At 42.9% G+C, this 18,819-nt stretch overlaps 3 protein-coding genes across 3 annotated transcripts; 1 reads left to right on the top strand and 2 right to left on the bottom strand.

Annotated features, from left to right (window-relative positions):
* Positions 1–3,127: 3,127 nt before the first annotated feature.
* LOC116172289 (spermine oxidase-like) lies at positions 3,128–4,787 on the bottom strand. The gene is made up of 3 exons (XM_031489475.1): positions 4,268–4,787; positions 3,667–4,222; positions 3,128–3,618 (listed from the first exon to the last, which is right to left on the bottom strand). The coding sequence occupies exons 1-3, from the start codon at positions 4,705–4,707 to the stop codon at positions 3,172–3,174; spliced, it is 1,443 nt and encodes a 480-aa protein (XP_031345335.1). The 5' UTR covers positions 4,708–4,787; the 3' UTR covers positions 3,128–3,171.
* Positions 4,788–11,117: 6,330 nt separating this feature from the next.
* Positions 11,118–15,707, top strand: LOC116172672. Its single transcript, XM_031489921.1, has 6 exons — positions 11,118–11,361; positions 11,417–11,571; positions 14,764–15,081; positions 15,127–15,333; positions 15,410–15,607; positions 15,654–15,707. The coding sequence occupies exons 1-6, from the start codon at positions 11,118–11,120 to the stop codon at positions 15,705–15,707; spliced, it is 1,176 nt and encodes a 391-aa protein (XP_031345781.1).
* Positions 15,708–17,902: 2,195 nt separating this feature from the next.
* LOC116172313 (odorant receptor 94a-like) lies at positions 17,903–18,245 on the bottom strand. Its single transcript, XM_031489514.1, has 2 exons — positions 18,024–18,245; positions 17,903–17,978 (listed from the first exon to the last, which is right to left on the bottom strand). The coding sequence occupies exons 1-2, from the start codon at positions 18,243–18,245 to the stop codon at positions 17,913–17,915; spliced, it is 288 nt and encodes a 95-aa protein (XP_031345374.1). The 3' UTR covers positions 17,903–17,912.
* Positions 18,246–18,819: the final 574 nt, after the last annotated feature.

Below are 18,819 nucleotides of genomic sequence, written 5' to 3'. Positions count from 1 at the left end.
TTTAACCCTTAAAGTGTTTCTTAGTAGACTTTCGATCTCAGTTCTTCTAGGCAGAGATACAAGAAAAACGCTGGAAATAACAGGCTTCAATTTATTATCTTAGGGCCGGTCAACAACTTTTGGAAGAAATTGGTTTTTGTCAAGGATACATTTCTTCTTTTTCTTCACTTCATAATCTTCTTTTCCGTTTCATACTCCACTCATTATCACCATTATCATTATATTCACCCCTCTCACTATTTTTTCTCTTCTCTTCTTTTATTTAGTTTCCTTGGTTTCTTTTTTCTTCTATTTTCGCGACTGGCAGGGTGCACTATACCTTTCCACTCCATCTCCTGCTATATTTTTATCCTCGCCTTTCTTCTTCTCTTTTTTTCTCATATTTCACGTACACCTGTTTTCAGGTCACACTTACACCTGTTATTTCTCTTCTTAATTTGTGACCTATTTTTTATATTCTTCCACTTTCTCCCTACATTTTTTAAATCTTTTTTTTTTCTTGATTTCCTTGGTCTTCATCTTCTTTCCTTCTTTTCCTTCTTGCTCATTATAGTTCTCTTTCTCTTTTTGCTATCCGCCTCTCTCGCTCTATCCTTTAGTTTCTTCATTTTTTCAACAGTTCTCCTCCAGGGGCTTTTCATGAAAATAACCGAGCCTTCGCTTTTGGGCCCAAACTGTTTAGGTGGAGGTAGTAGGAAAGAACTTGGTGGAAAATTCAATTACACATTTCCATTTATCATATCAACACCTATTCACTACGTCTCGAGAAGTTTACTCTTTGGAAATATCGGGAGAAAATTATACTTTTCCGCCAATTCCCCTCCTATTTCTTCTATTCCTCTTCTTCACCCTCTTCCGTTCTGTGTCTCTTCTCTTGATCTCCATCATCGTAATTCCATTCTGTTCTATTCACAGGGGAGTCCGACCAGCCAGCACTTAGGGGCACCAAAGGCCCATTCTGCCCACCATTTTTCTTCTGCAACTAGTTTCAGAGCTCGTTCCTTCCAGTCTGGGTCTTCTTCCGTTTCTTTTTACAGTTTTCTCGGTCCCTCCTCTTCTTCGCCTTCCTTACCTTCTTATTTATTATATTTTCCTTTACTCTTTTTGTTTGTTTGTTTTTGTTTTTGTTTCTTTTTCGTGATAAAAATCATTATTGTTTCTTTGTTCTTCCTTTTCTTCACCTTCTTTCGGCTTCACAGTTCACATGTTCATTCTGTTGCTTCTGTTTTTTGAGTTTTGTTCTTCTTTCATTCTTTTTCTCTTTCCCTTCTGTTTTCGTTCCCAGTCCGACAAAAACAAAAACACTGAACGTGACAGCGAATTTTGAGTAAACCACTTATTTCATAGACCAAGCGCGCCCTTTGGAGTTCCCTTTCTTTGTTATTCCTCAACTCTCTCCTTCTTCAATTATACTCTTCTTTTTCTCCTCCTCTGTTTATCCCTAGTCTTCTTTTCGCTATCATTTATCCTTTTTATTCCACATATCTCTCTTCCACATTTTTTCTTCTCTCCGCCGTCTAGTTCCTTTTCTTTTTCCAGTTCGTACTCCGTTTACAATTCACGTTGCTTTAGGATACTAGCACCATCACTTTGGATTCAGTAGTCCAAGATCTGGAGATTCAAGATTCAATATCCAAGGTTCAGAATGTAAAACACAGAATTAAAGATTCAATGCGAACCTCTAAACGTCACGGTTGCAAAACTTAAAGATCGGGGATTCAAGGATCTCAACAGTTACAAATCTCGAGGATCCCAAAATGTTCAAGTGACATAATGTACGTTCACGCTTAATGAAAAATCAAGGTTGTTGCCCAAGATTCAGTAGTGGATCAACATTCAGGATTCGCTGTGAAAGACCTTGCACCATAAAACAAGGTCACTCTTTACTTACGTAACTGTGAAATCGCACCTTGCACCACAAAACAAGGTCACTCTGTAGTTACGTCATCGAATAGTCCGAAATCGTTCTTTCTTCTGTCTTTTTTACATGTCTTTTTTATGTATAATTTTTCATCAATATACATCTTTTTCCGCTTGTTTTTCGTTGTTTTCATCCCTTATATGTGCCTCTTGGTTCTTCTTCCTTCTGTTTCTTTACTTCACACACTGTTTAACTCTTTTTTTTCCCTTTATATGGCTAAAAATCTACATGTTTTCTTTTTCTGTAAATAACGTTCCACTTTTTTATGTTTATGTGTGCGCTTTTTCCCCGTTTTCCTTTCCGTTGTGTCGTTTTCTTTTGTACACTTATTTTTAATTTTAATAAAACACTTCTCCTTTTTTGGAGTTCTCGATTTGTTTATTTTTTTATTTGTTTAATCTTTCTTCTTTTGTTTTACTATACTGTTCTTGTTTTTCTTTCCTCCATCTTTTTTTCCATAAGACACGTTTTTAAAAAATGTTACATTAAAATCCTCTTACAGCTGTTCAATCTTCCTCAGAAACACATTAAAGTCTTATTTACGAGCATCCTGGGATTTGTTACCTACTATCTTCAGACACATACATATATATTCGGACTTCTTATAGGGAATTTACCGTATTTGTTAAGGTCTTGTGCTATGTTCTCCACCATAAAACGTTTATCCCTGAGAATTCTTCTAATAGTTTTTGAGAAAATTATCACATCCTCTTCTACTGAGAAGTGCGGCAGAGAACGTGCAACCGGGGGTCTGGGGAGGTATGGAATATTCCTCAGTAAACGATGATTCCAATACCTTTTCCCTAAGATTGCGAGTGGTAAGGGAAGGAATTATCGAGTCATTACATTCTTCTCAGACCTCCGGTGCTATGTTCTCCCCCATACAACGTTTAACCTTTAGAAATTATACTAACTAATACTACTTTATACTAAGAAGTGAAGCAGATAACGTAGTACGGGGGTGGGGGTAGATCTGGAGGGTATGGTGTACAATGATCCCATAATTCTACGATTACGAATCACGGGCAGCAAACAACTACTCTGAGTTTTTAACAATATCTCCTTATGGTAACTAAAATATACTTACTGGCGCGCTGAATTAGTTCGTCCTCGAACGTGACTACGGATCTCCTTTATGCGACATCATAAACGAGCGATACTAATCGATTTTAAAATAAATCCGAGCTGGGGAGAAAATTTATAAACAAAGGCGTCATATGATTTTATTGCCACCAACAATTTATAATGCACTAATTCTTCTTAGTAGGACCATAACAGTTTATTATCCTCTCCGCTTCTCTGTAACCAGTTTCGAAGGCCCCGTGAACCGTGGCATAGTACTCGCGATGCGCTGCCTCTCCAGCAAACAGCAGTTGAGGCCGACCGGCCCTCGACGCGAGAGGTTTTGCGAGGTTCTCTCTTGCGGCCCCGTTTCTCCACGACCGCACCGTCTCGTAGGAGTACGTGCCGCGCATGCTCGGATCGTGGTACCAGTTGCGGCGCAACCATTTCGTAGGTCTCGTCGCGTTAACGCCAACAAACTTCCGTATGGCGTACATGATGCCGTCGATTATGACGTCGTCGCTGCACAGCTCTATGTCCGGGGCGAACTCCCCCGTGAAGCTCGCGAATAGCGCGTTCGGATTCTGCTCGAGTGCGGTGAAGCCGAAGAGCGTGTCCAACCACGACTTGCCGTTCTGAAACCAAGAGTCGTTCGCGTCGCGAGCCAAGGGAGCGGAACTTACCCTTCTCGGACCCTCCGTGAACCCGCTCACTCCGCCGCCGGTCTTGCTGAAGATGAACACCATGTTCGGATTCGTCCACCACCTTTCGGGGAAGTAAAGCGCGATGGCGTTTGTGGTTCCATAGCCGAGCATATCGATCGCGTCCACCTTTTCGGCGGGCAGAGGAGGATAGAACGAGATAGCGCGCTTGTGTTTTAGCACGCCAAGAGAGGGAGTTAGTATGACATGTTCGGCGAAGAACTCCGCCCCGTTCGAAGTCGTGAGCTTCACCTCCTCGGAACCCCATTCGATTTTTCTCACTGCGCTGTTGAGGTTAATCCTATCGTCTAGATTATGGTCCTTTAGTAAGGCTCTTAGGACCGTCTGAAAACCGTGACCGTTCCAGTTGTAAACCACCTTTCCCGGATAGTCGACGTGGGAATCGGCCGCCGAAAGATCTTCCAGAAAAAAGGCGGAGGCGTAAATCAAATTAATCTTCTCGATGAGGTCGACGCAATCGTACGCTAGATGGCGCTCGTGCTCATCGCCGTAGATTTGCACGACGGCGGATTTAAAGCTGAAGGATGAGTTTAGACAGAAGTGGTGATAGAAGATAACTTACAATTTCTGGATGTGCGCCGCTCTGGAGCTTCGGTTGTCCTTCTCGGCGGACTCGAGTATCGAGTGAACACCGAACAACCCATTCGTGAAGGTAGGTTCTAAGCTTCCGCTGGTGGAGTGGTAGCCGTTGCTGACGGTCCCCTTCGGTTTCAACACGCCAAGGTCCTTGACAAGGTTGTACACGCCCTCTCCGGCACAGTACTCGGCACCGAGGTCTATAATGGCATCCCCGAACCTCACACTATGGATTCTACCCCCAACTCGATCGTTCGCCTCCAGAATGATGAAGTCGTCGAATCCATGATCGAGCAGACGCTTACTGGCCGCCAAACCCGCCGCGCCGGCACCAACGATGACCACTCGCGAGGAATTCCTCTCTTTGGTCACACCACCGTTTGCGATTGCCACCCCTAGCAAAACCAGTAGCCACGGTGTTATCATGCCGACGAAACTTGACAGAATCCAGCCGAGAGCGACTTACTTATCTAATCACTTGCGATAATGGAGATGTTTACGAAAGCTATCACTGTACTTACCTAACGTTTGTTTTAAATTTACCAAGTTATCAAAGGAAGACCTTTTGAACTCTCATTTGAAAGTTTTACCGTGGCCAAGATAAGAAAGGGTGAAGTGCAGCGTGATGACTGCAGCAAAGAAATTGTTCGATGTACCAGAAACATATCGCCATTAATTAAACGATGTGTCATCAGAAAACAGATGTATTCTGCACTTGAAGCAACTTTGCTCCAACTCAATTCAAGTGCTGCAAATTACTAATTTATGGCATTACGTGTTGAGCAGCGAACGAGATCGCGACAATTTTGGGGGGAGTTAATCCGGAGAGGTTTTGGAAGGAATTGGGTCGAAAACTATCAAGGAGTCACCGGTTCGGACGGGCCTGGGCGCAAGTCGCCGTTTCTCCGGGCATCATAAAACTCAGTTGTGGGTTCGGTTATTCTTTTTTTTCGCAAACGGAAATGTTTACGCAGGGCAATAGGAAATCGAGGAAAACGCGTTCCGTCGGAGAAATAAAACAGCCGTATTAGCTCGAGAACAAAGTCATTAGTGACGTATTAGTGAAACAAAAGGGGATTGAACTTTGTCGTTGGAATTCGTAATCATAAAAATAAAAAATAGCCTCCTGCAGTTGGAAAAACATTAATAAACATTAAGGTGTTAAAATTCTTAGACCCTTTCGAATCATTGTCGTTGTAAGGAGGACCGTTCCGGGTTTATTTTGCACCATCAGCGTTATTTACTGAAGGTCATTCTTTTTATCAAGTGCAGTGTAGTATCCGTTTACGAAAAATTGTTGTAGATTACAGTGGATTGTAGTAAAAAATTATCAAAGAATATTCAGATTTCATTTTCTTAAAGATAGCAGCCTTTGGGCAAATTGCAGCCGTTTGTATTGCATGTATGTTATCATTGATAAACTGATTCACATTGGAATCTTTAATTAGTTTGGCGTGTATTGTTATTAGATTAGATATTAAGTTTTTTTTGTACCGTATGGGAGGCACTCCCTAGGTTTCAGGACGCATCAACAGCCGTCTGTGGGACCTAACGACAGTCGTGGTATGACTAACGGGACCGCCAGCTTTACATGCCCTCCGAAGCATGGTAGATATTATATTAAGGTTAATTCATAGATTCGCACAAATTCACTAGGTCATAGCGAAAACTATATAAAAGGAAATTCTGTCTAGTTTCGGGTTTGAACCCGGAGGGTATTCCACGCCCCCAGACGGAAAAGCTCCAAACCCCCTGGTTCTACAGTCTTTCTAAGAATATTGGAGCCTTTAACACTAACAGAATATTTTTTTGGAAAGACAGCTGAACGCTCGGCTGAACCGGGGGGTCTGGGGAGTATGGAATACCTGCCAGGTATTTTTTGGAAAGAGCCACTAAAGCTGAACATTTCGAGGAAAACTCTTTTCAAAAAATATTGTGTTAGTTCTAAGGGCTGCAAAACTCTTAGAAAAGAAAGTAGAATCAGGAGGTTTTTTCCCCTGTTCTACATGCTTCCCTAAGAGGTTTAGATCCCTTAGCACTAACGCAATATTTTTTGGAAGGTCGATATGGGTGAACGTTTCGAGGAAGAACGTAGTACGAGGGGGGGGGGGGGCTGGAAGGGTAGGCGAATATCTTATTACCGTTGTGGGGAAATGAAGATTGATTCTGTTGTAGAGAAATGGGGATTGATTTAGTCTGTTCCAGGAGAGCGAGGGATTCCATACCCTCAGACCTCCCGGTTCTAAATACTTCCCTAAAAAGTTTAGAGCCACAATGTTTTTTTTTGGAAAGAGCTCTAAACCTCTTAGGGAGGAAGACCAAGAGGTCTAGGTCTGGGAGGTATCAACCTCCCCCCCCCCCCCGTATACGAATATCCTATGCCCGCTGTAAAGCAATGAGGATTGATTCTAAAAACTTCCCCTAGGGAGGGGGGTAGTTCATACCTCCCAAACATGTTGGTTCTAGGTTCATTCTTCCCATATTTATTGGAAAGTCATTACAGCTGAACGTTTCGAAGGAGAACGTAGCACCGGGGGGTCTGAGGAGTATGGAATACCTCCCAGGTATTTTTTGGAGAGAGCTATTGCAGCTGATCATTTGGAGGAGGATCAAAACCATATTGTGTTAGCTCTAAGGGATCTAAACGTCTTAGAAAGAAAGTAGAATTAAGGGACCTTTTCGCCTGGGGGGTAATGACCTGCGGGGTATGGAATACCCTCCTCCGGGTCTACATTTTTCCCTAAGAGGTTTAGATCCCTTAGCAGTAACGCAAATTTCTATATGGCTGAACGTAGTACGAAAAGGAGGGGGGAGAGGGTCTGGAAGGGAAGGCATAGAATACCCCCCAGTATACGAAAATTTTATGTCTGTGCCGGGAGAGCGGGAGATTCCATACCCCCAGATCCCCCGGTACTACTCACTTTTTTTTAGAAAGAATCGTTATAGCTAAACGTTTCGAGGGTGAACGTTGCACCGAGGAGGGTCTGGGGTATTAACCCCCCCCCCCCTCCCCCGCCTCACTCCCCGTATACGAATATCTTATTACCGTTGTGGGAAAATGACGATTGATTCTGTCTTTCTTTCCTGGAGAGTATGGACATGGAGAGTGTTCCACACGCTCCATGCCCCTCGGTCCAATATTCTTCCCTAGGAGGTTTAGATCCCTTAGCACCATCACAATATTTTTTATGATTATGGTTAAGGAGAACGCAGCACCGGGGGGTCTGGGGGCGTTTCATCCCCCCCCCAGTATACAAATATCTTGTGACCGTTGTAGGGAAATTAAGATTGATTAAGTCTGTTCCGGGAAGGTGGGGGTTCCATACCTCCAAACCCACCGGTTCTACATTCTTCCCTAAGAGCCGAGGTTTGGACCCCTTAGCACTAACACTATATTCGTTGTAACGGGTTATCATAGCTGAAAGCTTCGAGGAGGAACGTAGCACTGAATATCTTATGGTTCTGTCATTTTTCCCCACACCTGAGGGGTGTTTCATACCACCTCGTTCTCCATTTTCCCCTCATAAGTTTACATTCCTTAGCACTAACGCAATTTTTTTTAGAAAAGGTCGTTATGGCTCAACGTTTCGAGAGAGACCGGGGGGATGTGGGGGGTATTATACGAATATCTCATGACCGTTGTAGAGAAATGGGGATTGATTCAGTCTGTTCCGGGAAAGCGAGGGATTCCATACCCTCAGACCTCCCGGTTCTAAATACATTTCTAAAAGGTTTAGAGCCACAATGTTTTTTTTTGAAAGAGCTCTAAACCTCTTAGGGAAGAAGATCAAGAGGTCTGAGAGGTATCAATATCCCCCCCAGTATACGAATATCCTATGCCCGCTGTAGGGAAATGAAGATTGATTCTAAAAAATTTTCCAGGGGAGGGGGGTAGTTCATACCTCTGAACGTTTCGAGGGAGAACGTAGCACCGGAGGGCCTGGTGAGTATTGAATACCTCCCAAGTATTTTCTGGAAAGAGCCATTACAACTGCACGTTTCGAGGAAGACTCGTCCAAAAAATATTCTGTTAGTTCTAAGGGATCTAAACCTCTTAGAAAAGACAGTAGAATTGTGTGAGGTCATTTGTCCGGGGGGGGGGGGGCTGCGGGGTATGTAAATTCCCCTCCCCCTCCCGTATACGAATATCTTATTACCGTGGTGGAGAAATGAAGATTGATTAAGTCTGTTTTGGGAGGGTGGGGGGTTCCATACCCTCAAACCCCCGGTTCTACATTCTTCCCTGAGAGCCGAAGATTGGTGGCCTTAGCACTAGCGCAATATTTTTGGAAAGAGCTCTAAACTTCTTAATGAAGAACGTAGCACGTGGGAGTCGAGGGGTATCCATACCCCCCCCCCCCCCCCTATATACGAATATGTTATGACTGTAGGGGTTGAAGACCGATTCTGTATATCTTACCTGGTGAGCATGGACCTGGGGGGGGAGGGGGTGTTTCATACCTCCCGGTTATCCCTTTTGCCTAAGAAGCTTACATCCCTCAGACCTCCCGGTTCTAAATACTTCCCTAAAAGGTTTAGATCTACTATGTTTTTTTTTAAAGAGCTCTAAAACTCTTAGGGAAGAAGACGCGGGAGAATGTAGTACCGGGGGGCCTGGAGGTTATGGAATACCTCTCAGTATACTAATATCGTATGACCGTTGTAGGGCAATGAAGATTGATTCTGTCTTTTTTCCCTTAGGGCCGAGGGGTACGGACCTGAAGAGTATAGAATACCCCCCCCCCCACACCATCCGGTTCTACTTTCTTCTCTAAGAGTTGTACATCGCTCAGCACGCAATATTCTTGTAGGGTCGTTAGGGCTGAACGTTTCGAGGGAGAACGTATCACCGGGGGGTCTGGGGGGTATGGAATACCCCCCAGCATACGATATCTTATAACCGGGGTAGGGAGATGAAGATTTATTCAGTCTGTTCGGCGTAGAGGGGGGGGGGGTATCCATACCCCCAGATTCTGCATTCTTCCCTGAGGTTTAGAACTCTGAGCACTTACGAAATGTTTTTTGTAGAAAGTCGTTATAGCTGAACGTTTTGAAGGAGAACGTAGCACCAGGGGGTCGAGAGGGAGGAATACCTTCCAGTATACAAATATCTTATGACTGTTGTAGAGCACTGAAGATTGATTCATCAGTCCGTTTCAGGAGGGGGATGGGGGGGGTATCAATACTCCCAGACCGCCGGGTTCTACATTCGTCCCTAAGAGGTTTAGTACCCTTACCACCAACACTATATTTTTTGATGAGCCCATTACATTTGCCTTAACAGTTAGCAGATGTAAAAGAAAAGGCCGATGTTTGTTACATTTTGGCCTTTAGAATCCAAAAGAAACAAAGATAAAGCCATCAATTCGAAGATTATGTAAAGTCACAGGAAGAAATTGTGGCCGATCTATCAGAATAGGGGAAGATTTCAAACAGATCCAAAAAATTTGACAGCTCGCAAAATCGCACCTCCAAAAACCCAGATAGAGCAACCAATTCCAAGAGTATGTAGCTTTCAAAATTTAGCTAAGAATGAAATTGTCGCAAACCTATCGGAATGTGCAACGATCCTTTTTTTAATGCCCAACATTGAGCGTCAAATTGTAACGGCTGTTACATTCTAGGGTTGAAATATTTGGTGCAGAAATAACGCAGAGAGAATTCTTCTCTTGTATCCCAGAATCCCAATAACAATTTCTAACTACGAAAGTGGAGATTCTTTAAAGATGTCCTTTTGCTATTGAAATGGTAATAATTTAATTCACCTTACCCTTAAAAGCACAATAATGAATTGGCATACAAAAATACACGGCGGCGTATTTTCAAAAGGACGTTGAATCAGGAGTAATTAACGGGCGCAGAATCGCGTACTCCATGGAAAACGGATTGGTTTTCTCTCGAAAGTTTCATAGTTTGCGCAATCTTACGGAAGATGAATTCGATAATGAAAATTAAAATAACTGCGAGCGAGTGGGATTATCCTAAGCTTAAGTCACAAAGAAGACGCTAGTTTTTCACATAAACAAATCGCAAGCAAAAACAATTAACAATGCGCTGCTTTTCTTTGGTCACCATTAGTAAAATGGAAAGTTTTTATGGTGTAATTAATTTATTACTGCGACGCGTGCGAGTTTGCTTCTTCTCTGCATTCCTTCACAGTTTTCAACTCGGACTGAGAACACGTAGAATAACTTGTTCGCTCACTGTCGTTATAACTTTAGTTAGTATTTATTGTAGAAGAGCACCTCGCAATATTTTCACGTTCCCAGCGATTTAATTCTATATATTGGTGCACACACACGCCTTATCTCTACATTCCATGTTAAGAATTACTTTACCAACATGAATTCTGACAATTTTCCTTGAAAACTCTCTGTTGTTATCCCTACCTATTCTTTTTGTTGAATTGAGAAGAAAGGCGAGTTTGGCATAAATAATCTTACGGAGATTTTTGTAACTTAGTGTCGGTTTACAAGTTGAAGAGCATCCATTTTCAGGAAACCATCGACTCGCGAAGGAGTTGCGAATTTGGAGTACAGCGAAAAATTAGCTTGAGCATTAAACTATAGGAATAGAAACGTCAAATTTTAAATTCTAAGCTTAATGCCGAACAGCGGGAATAAGTAATTAAATTCTATGCAAAATTCAACGCTCTATACTCGACCACGTTCAATTGAAACCGTGTAATTACGTTCGTCGGTCATTATTAATACGCTAATGACGGTAGTAAGGGAGGCGGACCTGACTGAGGTTTTGTAAAAATATCCACTAAATTATTAAGGGCGTAATGAATTTATATATAGGAGCGACATGCGGGAGAAATCGACCATTGCGAGATGTCGGCGCCGGACGAATTCCGCACGCTCCCCCATGGCGACCAATTCCACCTGCTGAAGACGCTGCTGCGAATCTGCGGAGTATCGCTCTATCCGAACGAGAAATGGTCGTACAAGCTGTACTCGGCGTTCATTCTCAGCCTGAATCTCTACCCGTTCTTTCAGTACATCGGCGCCCACAAGTACCTGGAGGACGGGTCGGAGGTCTTCGAGTTCTTCATATTTCAAACGGTGACGACTTTGAGTGAGTATTGGGGCCTTTTTCTTTGGGCGCGCAATGCTAGGTACCTACCTTTCAGTTTTTATTAAGGCCGTCGTTTTGTTGAACAAGAGAAGGTTTATGGGAGAGATCTTGGAACGGCTGCAGAGCGAGCCCTTTCTGCCTAACAGCGAGAGAGGCGGCGTGGAAGAGTTTGTTATAAAACGGGATTACATTGTCCTAATGGATCGACAGGTGAGCGCATTTCTTCTTCTTCCTTTCCTTCTTCTCAATCTCTCGCCCTCCCCACTCTCTTGTTTTCCTCCCTGTCCTTTCGTGTTCCTCTCTCCCATCCCCCATATTTTTCTTGCCCTCAGAATCTTGTTGAGAGCCTTAACTGTCTTCAGCCCTCAGAGTGTACACAGCATTTACCGCGGGTGGCCCTGGATGGCTTCAGAAATTAAAAAGGCTTCACACTTTTCAGCTTTCACTACGTTGCCCCTCAGACCTTAAGAGCTTTTAGGCCCATCAGTACTCAGAAGCCTTTTTAAGATTCAAAGCTTTCTGAAGCTATAGTCTTCGGAGAGTATTCACAGTTATTGAAAGTCTTCAAAATACGTGGCCTTTTAGGCTTTCTGAGTCTTCAAAACCTTGCGAGCCTTCACATCCTTCTTGATTCTTGTAAAAATTGAAAGCCTTGAAACCTCGTAGAGAGCAATCGAGGTTTTCATAGTCTTCAGTGACGTCACCGTATTCATTCAAGGTCTTCTAAACCTTCACGCCTTTAAAATTCGCCGTTGCCGCGAAACATTTCGAAGTGTTGGGGGTATTCACAGCCTTTGTTACCCTGGAGACCTAGAGAATATTCAGAGCTTTCGCAATCTTCTCGTCCTTTAAAGTTTTTGGGTCCTCGGAATCATCAGAGCCTTGAGAACCTTGAAAACATTCGTTCTTCAGCCTTCAGAGCCGTTGGTCTTTGTAGTTTCAGAGCGTTCAGAGTATTGAAAGCCTTCAGAATACTCGCTCTTCGACAGACTTCAAGCTTTTCGTATTACTCCGTTTCAAAAACCTTCAAGGTCTTTCGAGCCTTGAAATTTTAAAGCTTTTTGAGATTTTTTAAGGCCGTTACGCCGACTTCTCCCCACACATCCAGATACTTATCTCTTTGCCAGCTCCCGATTCCTTCGCCACCTCGCTCACCTCCTCCTATCCAACTCTTCCTTTCCCTCTGTCACCCCTCCGTTGCATCTCCCTTCTCCTCACTCTCTTCCGCACCATCAACTCTTCTCTCCTCTACCTTTTACCACTATATTTCCCGCATCTTTCCTCAATTCCAATTCTTTTCATTTCTCCCTCAGAGTCCACAACCCTCAATCTTTAAAAAAAAACAGACTTGAGAGCTGGAGCCCTATTTTGCGTTTCCAAGGCCGTTATAAACCTCAAGGTAAAAAGTTTAGAATCATCGCGATCTCGCGACCTTCAAAGTCTTTCTTCAGAGCCTTGAGAACAAAGGTCTTCTAGTTACACCACTTTCAAAGCCTTTAGAGCCAAGAAAACTCTGGAGAGTTCGCATTTTTCTAGCCTTCACAGTCGTCATTTTAGAGAACTAAAACCCTCAGAAGATTCACGGCCTTCACCATCAGACACTTCAGATCCTTGATCCACTAGAGCCTTGACAGCAAAATCATCCGAAATATTCAAACCTTAGAGCTTTCAAGGATCTGCGACTCTTAGGAGAGTTGTTAGATTTGAGCCTTCAGCCCTTTATGGTCTTCATTCTTCAGCGACTTCAAGGCCCTGTTAAAGCCTTCAGAATCGTCGGTCTTCAGAAAACATTTCGAACCTTAAACGTTTTCATATTCTTGAGCCTTCAGACCCGTCAGTGTCTTCCATAATGCCTCGGCCCCATTATAGCCTTCACAATCTCCAATCCACTTAGATCTTTGGGATCCTCTAGCGCGTTCAGAATTTTGAGCGCCTTCACAGTCTTCGAGCCTTCGAAGCATTTACACAGGCCTTAAAGGTGACAAGTTATTCAAAATCTCGAGATTCTTCAGAAAATTCAGAGCCTCAAAGTTTGGAAAATTTTCACAGCCTTTATAGCCCTAAAGGTCTAAAACATGCTTTAATAATCTTCAAAAAAACCTTACAATCTTAAGAAAGCCTTGACAACGTTGAAAATCTTTGTCATGTTTTCAGAGACTTTGCCTTCGAGGCTTTCCGAGCTTTTTAGTAGTCTTCAAAGCCTTAAGTATCGTCAGGGCCTTGAAGATCTTGAAAGCCTTAGCTCGGAAGCCTTCCTCTTTCTGGCATCAGTCAGTCGCCAGTCCATAAATAGCGCGTTATCATTGTTGAGAGCTTTATAGAGTTCTCAATGTTCAGCCCTCACGGCCTTGGGAGCCTTGAGTTAGCAATTTTGAGAAATCCACAGATTTGTTTGTTTCCAGCGCACTCAAAGGCTTCAGTCTTGCAATCATTCAAACTGTCTCTTGAGTTTCCATGGTTTTCAGAAATTTTAATTCGGAGCCTTTAAATCTTCAAACTATTTATAGGCTTTTGAGCCTTGACAGTTCGGACTGCAGAGTCCTCAGAAACTTTAGAACCCTGCCATTCAGCCGTCAGCATTTTCAAGATTTCAAAACTGTCGAGGTTTTGAAAGCAAAGAAAATATTAACGGCTTCGATAACCTTTAGAGTCCTCAAATTCTTGAAAGACTTAAAAAGCCTTCGGGGTTTAACTCTGAAATGTGTTCAAACGGACACTTAAACATTTCCGCACCCAGATCAGCCTTCACAAACTTCAAACCCTTCAAATTGTTAAGATCCTCGAGTGAACTTCAGAGCATTAAAGGTCTCTAAACCAGTCAAAGCCGCCACAGATCCGTGGAAGTTTTCAAAATGTCCAAAATCGTCAGCGTTTCCAAAATTCCAAATCTTCGAAACCTTTCGGAACCTTTAGAGCCACAAGCTAGGAGATCCAAGCTTTCTGAGCCTTTTGATAGTTTTCATAATTTTTAAATTTTTGAGTTCCTGGAGAGCCTTCAGGGCCTTGAGCCTTTAAAATATGCGGAGCGCTCAGAGTCTCCAAAGTATAAATACCTTGAAAGTCTTTAGAGTCTTCACAACGTCTTTCGAAATCTGAGAACTGCAGAACCTTTATCATTCAAAGGCTTTAGAGCTTTCTCCGAGCTCTCGAAGCACTTTTTAAACCCTTAAGGTTCGTGAGAAATTCGAACCTATAAGAGCCTTCATACCCTGCGGCCTTCAGTGCATCCCAAAACTTGCAAACGTGTAGAGCTCTAAGGGTACATCTTCAAACTCTTGAGGTCGAGTCTCTCTAAACTATTCAAAACCTACACAATCTTTAAAACACTGCGAGAATTCAAGGTCCAGTATTTTCAGAGGTTTTTCCATACCCTGCAAATTACTCTGAAACTTTTCGTTGTAGGCCATCATGTACTGGGCGGTGGTGACCATCACCGTGGTGTTCGCCCTCCTTGATTCCATATACTGGCGCATACGAAGCGACGACCACCACGACTGGAGATTCGAGTACGGCCGCGTCACGATGTTTAACACGACCTACAGTCCAAACTACGAAGTCGCATCGTTCTACCAGAACTTGTCCTGGTTCCCGATCGGTTGGACCTTCGCTACCTCCGACCTACTGACCGTGACCGTTTTGGCGCACATAACGTGCCAGTTGAAGATTTTGCAGACATTCATACGGAAAATGATCAAGAACAGCCGCAATAGAATGGAGCAGGTGGGTGTGTTTAGTGCCGGGTTTCGGCTCAAGGTGACGTTTCAGGACGTTATACTTGGCGCCCGAGCAGGGACTGACGCCAGCGAAATACCGTGGAAATACCTACGACCGACTTTGAAAGAGGCGGTCACGTACCATTTGGCCGTCTTCGACATTGCCAACAAAATCGAGGAAAACTTCAACCTGCTCGTGCTGCTCATTGTGCTTTCGGGAATTGTACTTATCGGATCCTTGCTGTACAAGCTGAACGGGGTAAGCGTCCCGAATGGGTCAACGTGTTATGCCTTTCTAGTTGCACGTAGGGGGATCCATGTGCGTGTTTTTCGAGATAATCTTGATAAGTTACTGGGGTAACGAGGTCACTCTCGCAAGTCAAAATGTACGTAACGCCTGTTACGAGGTGGAATTCTATGGGGCCGACGTGAGGTTCCAAAAAGGCATCGTGCTGATCATGGAAAGAAGCAAAAAGCCGATAACGTTCACGGCTGGAAAGTTTTCGGCATTGACGCTCGGAACGTTCATTTGGGTGAGTCACTTAAGGCTTGTGTACCTGGTCTCAGGGTTCATTTCAGATTGCTCGCACTTCGTACTCGTACCTGATGATACTTAGACGAGTGAACAACTGAAGATTAAGAGCAGATGTCAATGAACAATTGTATTAGATAATTCACTAAACAAATATTTACGTGTTAGTGTGCACCAACATAGATGTAATACTGTAATCTCAAAATGTAATCTTATATTATAATATTTCGAATATTAGATCTTGGGGAATCTTGAATGGATCTTGAAGGATCGCGAATCTTGAACCATGCATTTTAATAATTGCATTTTGAAACTCGAATCGTTCCCGGTTTACCTAAATGATGTTTAACGGCGAATCTATAAACCTTATTCGAGATTAAATACAATTCCAGAATGATTCATTGCAAATTGGAGATTCCAGAATCCAAATTCATTCTGAATCAGTTTGTTAATTATGTTCAGTGCGAATTTACTACAAGGAAAATTATTTTCAATTAACATTAATTAATGGAGTTATAAATACATTAATTTGCAAGTAGTTATAAAGGTTTCAAAAGAACTGCTTCAGGTGGGTTTTAAATTGTATACTACTGCTGACAGTAAGGACAAATACTGCCTTAAATTTTGATTTGATTTGATTTGAACTACCCCTAATAATAAACATTATAATTATTCTGTCAGTGGGGCCAATCTCCAACTTCATTTTAACCCCTAACACTAGTCCGCGTTCTCGTAGTTCATAGGTCCCGAGTACAGTTACCGAAAAAGAGAGCATTCGCTCTCCCCCCGGCTTCACACTTATCGGAAAACATAAAATAGCATACAAAGCTTATTTTATTATTAAATCCTAGTCCAAAATATGGAGAGTCGGTTCAATTCGCAAGGGACGTTTGCAGAATGTCGGAAAATGGATGAAAAGAGGCGTGTAGGAAAGTCCAGGAAATGTGAAGGAAGCGTGAACGAGACGTGAAAAGGGCATGGAGGGAAATCTGAAGCAAAGAGTCGCATGAAAGACTTCAAAAAAGAAGAAGGAAAGAAAAGTTGTGAATATTGGGTGAGGAATGCTGGAGGAATAGCACGATGGGAGCGTGGTGGAGTGAAAAATAGTGAAGGGAAAAGTCGCGCACAATATGAACGGGGGAGGGGGGAGCCGAAAGATATAATAATAGAAACGTGAGGGAAACCTAACCTCAAAGAGACGTATAGGAGATAGACATAACGCGTGATAGATCGGGAAGGGGGCCGAATGAAGACGTGAACATATGAAATAAGATACAAAGAAAAAAGAGGGGGGGGGGGGAAGCCAGAAAAATCAATAAAGTAGACGTAAATAACGGCGGCAAATCAAAGGAGATACAAAAAAGGGCGAGGAATGCTGGAAGGACTTGAACCCCTTTAAAGTGGTGGGGATAACAGGGTAAATGATGCGCAGGCAATATAAAGATCTATAAACCGTGCGAACATTTAAATTAATAATTAATTAACTCTTTAAAATTCGAGAAAATTATTTTAAATAAAATATTATTAATATTATATAATATTAATAATATTATAAAATATTATTAATCAATTAAGGAGGGGGGGAGGGGTTAGAAGACTACAAGAAGTCGAAAAAAAATGAAGGAAAGATGCGGAAGAAAGGCATGCAGAAAATATATGGTTAGTCAAGAATTGAGAGGGAAAGGAGAAAGCAGGTAGAAAGCACGTAGAGAGAAAGTAGAGTTCCTTTTACTTTTAATAAATGTAGATTTTTAGAGAGTTCAACTAAAGTTTAGTGATCATATTTATGGTCATTTGAACTCTATAGCATGTTTATATTTTTATGGCTTTAGGAAATCGTGGGTTCCAACCTGCTAGAGTTCTTAATTAGTTTTACTTACCTATTATATTCTATAACGCCAATAATGAAAAAAATGTTTCACTATCACCAGATATCAGAGGGCGTTAGCTAATTGACAACGAATAGGTAGGGATTATTCCGGGGAGATTTTTAAAAGCACTTGGTTTCGAGTCACGAGAGCGCTAACCGTACTGCTCAAAATATTTCGAGTCCTAAACGATGAATCTCCAAACCATTCGAATCCTTACAATAGAACTGTATTTAATCGTCAATAATGGTTCTAAATTCACCGTTAAACATGATTCCAATTTCAAGATACTTCAAATTTCAATATCAATCCAGTCCAAAGATTTATAATATGATCTAATTGCGCTTTTTTCTATTTCCCTATACAAAAGTGCACTTTGAGTTGTGTTCTTCTGCTCCTACACTACCAACAAACGTACACCATCTCGACTATCACTGATTAAGAAGAAATTGCATCGTTTCGACTGCGAAGAACGGCGAAATAGCTGTAAGATGACCGTATAATCTACAAAGAGGAAATGAGTGCAGATTCGTTTTACTGATGGCATACCCAGATAAATGTGCTCAAGGAGATCGGTACGAAGTTTCCCGCTGCGATTTGTATCGGTTCCTGGGTCTTCTTGATCATCATGAGCAGCGCTCTGTGGAAGCTCCGATCCCAGACTCGAACGTGCGCGTGGAAACAGACGGTGGTTAGCGACTCGCTCTCGATGGTAACCTCGTTTCCATAGTAACACACTATTAAGGTCTTCACAGCAACGGACACGGCCATCCCTAAATCGCGCACGCATCGCGCGTCGGTTAAAGGAAACTGAAATCAGTGCGGTAGGTGTAGACGTTTCGAGCGGTACCTACTCACCAGTGATGCATGGAACGACGCGAAGCATATGATGAGAACGTCACTGCCGAAGACCACCAGGACAATCAGCGAGAAGGCCTCTTGGATTCTACCGCTCCACTTGTAGACGGCGACGTGTCGCGCAACGGGTGCCTCAGCCTCAGTATCACGGTTAGTGATGTCAGCCGCAGAAGTGGGATACTCACCTGGGCGGCGCTCTTCTCGACGCGGTGCGCAACAATCTTGCACTGAATGCAAAGATGTGCCAAGACTGACGTAATCATAACCTCGCAAATTAGGTACGCGCAGGTTGCCACGATGAACGCCAGGGTTTGGTGGAACCAAATAATCTCGAAGTTGGGGCTCTTGGTCACGTCGATTATTGTGATCTGGGTGAACGGTAGCGACCACTTCGAACGGTCGGAGAAGATCAGTCTAGTAGACATGGCGAATATTGCCGAAAGAACGAAGACGACGTAAAGCGGTCCGAAGCAGAACTTGATCTGAA

Source organism: Photinus pyralis, unplaced genomic scaffold (genome assembly GCF_008802855.1).
Source record: "Photinus pyralis isolate 1611_PpyrPB1 unplaced genomic scaffold, Ppyr1.3 Ppyr1.4_LG5, whole genome shotgun sequence".
Classification (NCBI taxonomy): Eukaryota; Metazoa; Arthropoda; class Insecta; order Coleoptera; family Lampyridae; genus Photinus; species Photinus pyralis.
Note: the sequence above shows the minus strand (reverse complement) of the source record. Positions and strands in the feature narration are given on the sequence as shown.

Excerpts from the sequence above, each read along its gene's own strand:
- LOC116172313 (XM_031489514.1), bottom strand. The coding sequence starts at position 18,245 with ATGGCCGTGTCCGTTGCTGTGAAGACCTTAATAGTGTGTTACTATGGA. Across the intron at positions 17,979-18,023 it reads CCTTGAGCACATTTATCTGG|ATTATACGGTCATCTTACAG; the intron begins GTATGCCATCAG and ends TCCTCTTTGTAG.
- LOC116172672 (XM_031489921.1), top strand. The coding sequence starts at position 11,118 with ATGTCGGCGCCGGACGAATTCCGCACGCTCCCCCATGGCGACCAATTC. Across the intron at positions 11,572-14,763 it reads TTGTCCTAATGGATCGACAG|GCCATCATGTACTGGGCGGT; the intron begins GTGAGCGCATTT and ends TTTTCGTTGTAG. Across the intron at positions 15,608-15,653 it reads CGCTCGGAACGTTCATTTGG|ATTGCTCGCACTTCGTACTC; the intron begins GTGAGTCACTTA and ends GGTTCATTTCAG.
- LOC116172289 (XM_031489475.1), bottom strand. The coding sequence starts at position 4,707 with ATGATAACACCGTGGCTACTGGTTTTGCTAGGGGTGGCAATCGCAAAC. Across the intron at positions 4,223-4,267 it reads GCGGCGCACATCCAGAAATT|CTTTAAATCCGCCGTCGTGC; the intron begins GTAAGTTATCTT and ends CTCATCCTTCAG. Across the intron at positions 3,619-3,666 it reads TCACGGAGGGTCCGAGAAGG|AACGGCAAGTCGTGGTTGGA; the intron begins GTAAGTTCCGCT and ends TCTTGGTTTCAG.